This window comes from Alligator mississippiensis, chromosome 3 (genome assembly GCF_030867095.1).
Source record: "Alligator mississippiensis isolate rAllMis1 chromosome 3, rAllMis1, whole genome shotgun sequence".
Taxonomy (NCBI): domain Eukaryota; kingdom Metazoa; phylum Chordata; order Crocodylia; family Alligatoridae; genus Alligator; species Alligator mississippiensis.
The window spans coordinates 290,859,249-290,867,192 of NC_081826.1; the positions used below are offsets into that span (position 1 = coordinate 290,859,249).

The 7,944-nt window shown below is 43.7% G+C and overlaps 1 protein-coding gene across 2 annotated transcripts; it reads left to right on the forward strand.

The window, feature by feature from the left end:
- The first annotated feature begins 259 nt into the window (after window positions 1-259).
- Window positions 260-7,424, forward strand: IER3IP1 (immediate early response 3 interacting protein 1). 2 transcript variants are annotated; one of them, XM_019496124.2, is made up of 3 exons: window positions 260-427; window positions 4,265-4,366; window positions 5,425-5,885. In XM_019496124.2, exons 1-3 carry the CDS (start codon window positions 337-339, stop codon window positions 5,625-5,627), a joined length of 396 nt encoding a protein of 131 aa, XP_019351669.1. In that variant the 5' UTR covers window positions 260-336; the 3' UTR covers window positions 5,628-5,885. The 2 variants fall into 2 exon arrangements, with proteins under 2 accessions (XP_019351669.1, XP_014449436.1); XM_014593950.3 differs by lacking the exon at window positions 5,425-5,885 and adding an exon at window positions 5,923-7,424 and having other exon boundaries at window positions 284-427.
- Window positions 7,425-7,944: the final 520 nt, after the last annotated feature.

Sequence of the window (7,944 nt, forward strand, 5' to 3'; positions counted from 1 at the left end):
GTGTGTGTGCGCATGTGTGTGGGGAACTGTGCATACATGCATGCACGCGTGTGTGCGCGCGCGCATGTGTGTGAGGGGAGAGTGTTGCGTGAGTTGGAAGTGCGTGCACGTGAGGAGGGACGCGCGCGTGCCCGGAGGCGCATACGCGCAGGAGGGTGTGTGCGCATGCGCGTGCCCGAGGGGAGCGCGCTGCCTGAGGGGGGGAACGTGTGTGCGCGCGCACGTGCGGGTGACGGGATGACGTTCCAGACGTCATCGCCCCGGCCCCACCCGTCGCCACGTCCCGGCCCCGCCCCCTCCCCCCGAGCGGCGCGGCGCGGCGGGGCACGGCGGGCTATGGCGTTCACGTTGTACGCGCTGCTGCAGGCCGCGCTGCTGTTTGTCAACGCCATGGCCGTGCTGCACGAGGAGCGCTTCCTCCGCAACGGTGAGCGGGGCCGGGGGGCCGGGGCCGGGGCCGGGGCCGGGCGGCGCGCGGGTGCTTAGTCATGCCCGGCTGCCGTCTGTGATCCGGAGGAGCTTTTCCCCCAAAATCGTCCGCGGTCTTCAGATGACGTCATGCAGCCTCCTTCAGCGCAGCGCTGTCCCTTCGGGCGGCGGGGCTGGGTCTGCGCGTGTCCCCGGGCCTGCCTCACCACCTTGCACCCAACCCCCTCCTCCGCTTTGCGGGCGAGCCGCCGGCGCCGCGTTGCGTCTCCATCCCGTGTGTCGCTCCTCTCCTGGAGACCGTGCCGGGGTGTCTCGTGTGAGAGTCCCCTATTGACCGCGCCGCGAGCCGGGCCTGCTGTCAGACGAGGTCGTTAAGAAAAATATTAAGTAATTTCGGACCCAAAAGTGATCGTTGAGCAAGTGTGCTAGTAACGTCCTTACCCCTTCCTTCCTGCCGCTGTCGTCTCCCCGCGAGCCAGCGCTCTGCCCACGTTGCCGTTACGTGAACCCCCATTTCCACTGTTATTTCACCGATGTTTCCCTGAAGTGCAGCGAGGAGATGTAGTCGATCTCATTGTTGTGTCGAAAATAAGTTACCCCCGAAAGCTTTTAGATAATCCTACAGAATCTATCTACTTTGCATACATTTTTTATCTGGCTTTCCATTTTTCCTCGTGTCTTTTCTTCAAATTTTGCTTTAACTATTCTTCCAGGGCCCTAGAAGCACCCCATACAAGTGTTGGGGTTTTTTAACATGAATTTTGTAGCGTGATGCGTTTAGTATACAGGCAGTCCTCCGTTTAACGTTTTGAGTTGCAATGTTTTGCACTTACGTTTATAAATTGAGACCCTGTTTCGACTTTATGACCTCACGCTTGATCCGATTCAGTGCCACGCCGGCAAACAAGTTCGCTGCGTCGCCCATCTCCCTGGAGAACATCTGTCCAAACTTCCTTGGACGCTTCCTTTAAGAAAGACACAACTTCAGAAAAACCTGGAGCCAGGACTCCTGAGAAACCCTTCAAAAAGTCCAACCGAGAGCCCTTCAAAAAGTTCAGCAAAGTTGCCTCAAAAAAGTCCTTCCAACTCAATATGATTGCTGTTTACAATATAAATACATTAACGTAGCTATATTACTCATCTATAATTGATCGAGTACAAAGTTTGGGGTGTTTTTGGTGAAAATAGGGTATCGGGCCTTGGTTCAGGAACCAATCCCCCATTGTTTCTTATGAGAAAATTGGTTCTGAGTTACAACATTTTGACTTAAGACGCGGTTTTCAGGAACCAATTGTGTCGTAAGTCCGAGGACTGCCCGTATTCTGTCTCCACTTTCTCCTCCACTCCCAAGCCTTCGCCATGCATTTCTGCTATTGAGGAGACTCCCTGTATCTGGCAGTTCTCTGTACAGAAGGTTTTTAGGATTGACACAATCTTTTATTCTATTTAGTCATTTTCTTGCAGCAGTGCCCTTGTACATTTTGTATTTATAAGAGGGAGTGTTTGTACTTTCCAGCAATTCCTGACAGACCCTTGTTCTCCCTTCCATTCAGTTTTCCTTAGCTTGTGTTGATTTTTGTAATTTGGTTTCTACTTGTATTATTTCCTGTCCCATTCTCTTGCTCCCTGCTCTCCACTTCCTTTCTCTACTTCTGTCTCACCTTCGCTGAGCTGAAACCTTAGGTCTCACTCTGGAAATTCAAGGTCAGGCAGGTGTATACTATGCTACTGAAAGAGCATCCAGGCTCTTAAAATACATCTAAAATAAGCAGACAGGATTTTGTTTGGGGTTGACATTTCCCTGTGATGGGTCAAACTGGGATTAGTGGCAATTAGATTGGTAGCATCCTTTCTCTGATCCTTCCCAACAGGACTTGGGAGGGTGCGCAATCTGCTGGGGCTTTGGGCTCCATTGGGAATCATATACAGGCTTTCTGAGGAGGTGGTGGATACTCAAAGACAAATCAGGCTTAGGAAGTGCTCTCTTGGATCGAGCAGTTATCCATATGATCCACTAGTCAACTCTGACAGGATCGTCCCATATTCTCAAATCTTCTGATGTGTCCTCTTGTGGATAGCTGGTAATAACCAACCCCAACAGAGAAAAGTCCTCCTAGTCCCTTTCAGCTAGCATTTAGTTTAGACATAATACAAAGGGTCATAGCCCATAAAAACCAAAAACACACAAAAAAACCAAATCTTGTTCTTTCCGTTGTGACTGGATATCCTCATCCCTTGAAAATCATCCTTTGAAGATAATAAGTCTTGCTGGGATCTTGACCCCCTAGTTTTGTGGCAATGGGTTCCAGAGTTTGTGCTGTAATATATAATCTTTTATGTATAAATATGTTGCCTTAACAATTTTGTTGCTGGAAATAGCAAATCTGAGCATCTAGTTTACTTTGTCTTCCTGCTCCGGTTTTACATACCTCAACAAGGTCTCCTTTTATTGTTCTCTTCTCCAAACTAGAGAAACCCTTTCAACCTTTATTCAGATGGAAGTGTGTTATACCTTAGTCACTTGCATTGTGTGTGCTGGATCGCTCTTATGTCTGCTTCATCTCTGCAGGGACAGAGTGACCTGAACCAAAAACAGGATTCCAGATTGGAGCACACCACTGATTAATGTAACAGCATTATCATAGTTTTCCTATTGCCTTCTTTATACATCTTGATACCTTGTTTGCTTTTAAAATAATGCTGCACATTGAAAGTCTTTTATTGAGCTCCTGTGAATTATATATAAGTCTTTCCTGAGTGGCTACCTAGTGATTTAGAGTCCAGCAATATGTATGAGCAGGTTTAATTATTCCTTCCAGTGGGCATTGTCTTGCATTTAGCAACTCTAAATTTAATTTGATATCATGTTGGCCATTCATTTAACATTATTGGATCCTTCTGTGGTTCCTTGTGGACTTCCTGTTTCATCTTGACTAATGTGATTCTGTCCTTTGCAAATGTGGCTATCTCTTCATTCATTCTTAATATATATTTTAACTATCAAGTAAGAGGGATCTTTTTCTAGAACAGGAAAGTCGCTTAGGACTGGTCCATGAGCCCAACAGTGTGGGGCCAGTCCTGCAGGCTGGATCAGGCCCACAATCCCTGGCTCCTTTGGGGCATACCAGATCCGGTGCTCATGGCACTTGTTCCAGCTGGTCCAGGATTGCGGTGCATGTGGTTCCCACCATGGCTGGATCAGGATGTCAGTGACATGTGTTGCTTGGTCCTGCTGATCTGGGGCAGATGCTGCATGCAGCATGGCTCCCAGACTGGCTGGAGTAGAAGCTGGATCCAGCGTGCAGGCAGATCCTGGACTGGCCCAGTGCAGGGCTAGCACCAGGGGTTGGGTGTGTGGCTCCATGGACCAGATCTTTGACACCCCGGGTCTAGAAGTTTGGAGCACTGTTATTCCTACTTTCTATTTTATCTACTTTATTTACTACTTTACCTCCTAGTTGGTGATGGAATTTTATCTGTCACTTCAAATCTACTTTGTTTGTAAAATATCCTCGTGGGTGGGTGGGACTTTGTCAAAAGGGTTTATTTTTTGCTTTGTTTTGCATTTCAGGTGAATTGTCCATCAGATCTATCCAAGGATTTGTAGAAACCTAAATAGCCATAGTTTGCCTTTTCAGAAACATGCTCACTTGCAGTTGTTTCCACTAACTGTTTTAAGCGGTTTACCTGCCTTTGTAATAAGGCTTGCTGGTATGTCATTTGGCTGTAATAATGGCAAAAATGAATCTTATGTGAGTGAGATCACCTAGTAATATTGGCAGTAACAGCGAGTAACCACATTAAAACATCACCCAACCTTCTTTGTGTTATACAGTTGGCTGGGGAACAGATCAGGGGATTGGAGGATTCGGAGAAGAGCCAGGAATTAAAGCACAGTTGATGAACCTTATTCGATCTGTACGAACAGTTATGAGAGGTAAAGTGAAGATGCATTTTTGTTGAGATGCTTATTGTTGGCTACATTCTTTCCCCTTCATTTAATGAAATTGTTTGTTCATATAACGAAACTGTCCCAGCACCTGCATTTGAAACGTTGCCCCTTTAATGAAGGCTTTCCTTCCCCAGCTGGGGAAATCATTTCTGCTCAGTTATTTTCACCCAGCTCTTTCCCATTGACTCAGGCCACTTGGTACAAAATGTGTGCATCATCTTCCTGTTGTGCTCTAAGAAGATGGTGTGAGGCACAGCTCTGCTACCCAGTTGCTATACCCACAGCTTCATGTGGAAACCCCCCCCTGGCCACCTCTATCATACATGCTTGTAGTCCTGGGTCAGGGTGTGTAATCCTGCTGTTGCCCTATTATGCTACTTGCTTATCATGGCCTAAACGTTTTTTTTCTCTCTGGCTCTTATCCTCTCCCTAAGATTTCTGCTTTGGAAAATGGGAGAGAGATGAGTAATGAAAGGGACTCAGTGGGTGAGTCACAAAAGCACAGGTTTTTAGTCGTCTAGAAAAGAACCTCCCTCCGTGTCAAAAGTGTATTGGTCAGGCAAGCTGGCATTGCTCGTTGGGCTCTTGGAAAGGGAACGGCTGCCGAATTCTGGATTAGAAAAGGGTTACTTGCTTGGGAGACGAGAAAGAAGCCTTTATGCCTAGGGCCCAAAATGTTTGTAAGCCAGTTGTTATGGAAGCTTTCTTTCCTATGGTCATACAAGAATTATGATTTCTAGAATTCAACACTGACCTGCCTTTAAATTATTTCAAGTATCATAAGTCAGTTGTGTGTGAATTATTGCACGGTGAGAGAAACTACAAGAATTCCTGATAGACTTAGTGGCACGCAGTGTGTGGACAGCTCAGTATGTGTTAGTACAGAAATGGGTTTGTATCCACTTCATGTTGGTGGTGGTGAAAGGTTGTAACTGTTCTGACTGTTTGGCAGTGTACCGTCTAAAGGTCTGGCGTGTGTCACAGTAGGTATACTGTGCTGTCCATGTCACAAAATCTTCACTACAACCCATATGAATTTACAGCTTTCCAGGGAATACAAGACATGTCCTCAGAAGACCAGAGAGAGAAATGGCCATGGAGAGAGTTCAACCTCATCTGTAGAAGAGCTTTCTCATGGTTAGGTGTGAGATACCAGGGAAGAAATAGCAGCATTTGGAATTTCTACTGTTGTTTTCTGTTCTCCCTCCTGGACAATCCCCCCTCTCCCTCTTTCCCCAAATCCTGAATGTGCATATACCATTTAAATATTTTTAAAAAATCAATTGATTATATTTTTCCCCATTAGTCTCCCAGCATAATAATCTGTCATGAATTTTTGGGGGGGTGAGCTATTGAGATGCAAAGGTTACTTTGTGGTACCTTCTTGTGTTTTTATTTTCTTCTGTTTCTCTAATTGTTCCTTTTGGATGGTGCCCTGATCTTTCTTTGGAAAGGGTGGCACCTGAATCTAATAAATAAATGATGTCCCTGTGTGCAGCCTAAAGGAGTATTTCCATAAAGATTTTGTATTTCCTTTGCAGTACCATTAATAGCAGTGAACTCCATCACAATTGTATTGCTCTTACTATTTGGCTGAAGATGACTGGTTGAAAACAAACCCTTTGGACATCCAAAACGGAGAGACCACCACCCACGACTGCTTCGGGATAATTGGGATCCACCACGGTTTAGCTGTCAAACTTGGCATTCAGCTTAATAAAGACACTTTGTATTTATCTTCTTTCTAAATGTTCACTCTCAGTTTCATTACACAAGATAACGGGATCAATGCAACAGTGCTGTATATACATTGGACTGCAACAAGTTTTACCGCTGACTGTTAATAGCGCCAACTGTTACAGTATGTGTTGTAACATATTGTAATGATTGTTAAAAGGGTGCAGTTTTTTTTAAATGTCTTGTTACTCAGGGATGAATGCACTTCCAGTACACGCTAGGATTTCAGACATAAGCGAATTGTAATGTTTTTGTTCTCTTAGTTATTATCACAGTATTATTAAATAGACACTTCATTTGGTTCTTAAGATGTGTTGCAAATTATTAATGAGACATTTGTTTGGGGAGCGTGAATTCATGTGGGTAAGATCCTGGCTCAGTTGAAGTCAAAGGCAAAAATTCCTGACTTCACTGGGGCCAGGATATTGTTTGGTAGCATTTGATATTTTCTCAGACCAATGACATTTAAAGCTAACAGCAAAGTATTTTGAAAATAAGTGCAATAGTGTGTAAAAGCTACGAGGGCTGTTCTACGGCGAGGAAACCTAGTTATTGAGTGTTAAAATATAGATTAGGAAGTGAAGTGCCGGTCATTGTTCTGTCAAGACATTTTCCTCGCTAAACATCTTTGTAATAAGGTAGTATGTTAGAAATGCTGAACTGTTTGTATTCTAAGCTGTTTTGAGTAATATTGGAGGAAAATTCTGCACCCTTTTTTCAAATGCAATTTAGTTTAAAAAAAAAAACCCCATGCAAAACTAGCAGTGAATCTTCAGACTCTGTTACTCCTTCCTTATCACTCCTTTCCACTTTAAATAACTGTCTTTTTCAAAGTGAAACTGGTTTAAACATTTCTGAGTCCTTTGTCAGGCAAAAGTGCTATTATTTTGATAACAGTTTTCCTTGAATCAAGACAGCAGGATCATGTCCAATGTTACATAGTGAGTTTGACTTTGTGAAGCCTGATCCATGCATCTATTTTCAGAGTAGCTAGGCTTCTGTTGTTCCTCTTTGCTAGTGTGACCCAAATTCTTTTTGCCTATGTTTAAAGCCAGGAGGAAAAGAGGAAAACTAGTGAAACCTTGTAGTTGATATGGTTTTAGAACAGTTTGCTTTTACTTTATCATCTCCTTTTGATGTCACTGACTCGAGCTAAAATAATTTTTTATATGAGGGTAAACCTGTAAAACGTGAACAAGTTCTGTGATGCTCGCTTGCAGTATTTTACAGAAGCGGAGTTTACCCAGGAGAACTCTTTTTGTTTTTTAGGGAACGTTTGTAAATAAATTTGTATTTCTTAAGTTAATTGCTTTCTCTCTCTCTCGTAACTTGATCTACATGCAGTGGAAATATCTCCAGCCACACCTTTAGTTAGTTTCAGATATTGAGAAGCTTGTTTCTATTGTGATTCATAATGCATTTGCTGATGCGACTGCTGAAGTACAGCTTCCTTTCTGTTGGAGGGCAGTAAAAAGTCTGTCCAGGGATAGCAGTAGTATAACCTGCTATAACCTTGAAAATTTTACTGAGTAAGAAAAGTATCATTTTTAAAGAAATCAGATGAGACCTGTTAAATACACACTTGGTAATGATTTTTCTTCTTTTTATTATAAAAAAGTAATCCTATATATAAGGATCTTCCTTCATCAGTGTGATTTGGATCATACTTGTGTGAAACAGATAAGGCTATGGGCCATGACAGTGTAAGTTTCCCCACACAGCACTGCTACCTTGTCAACCTTGAAATAAAAACGCTCATAAAAATGTGGTGTTTTCACATGCATGTTAATGACATTATTTGGGCTTAACAAAATGTGGTGGGAAAA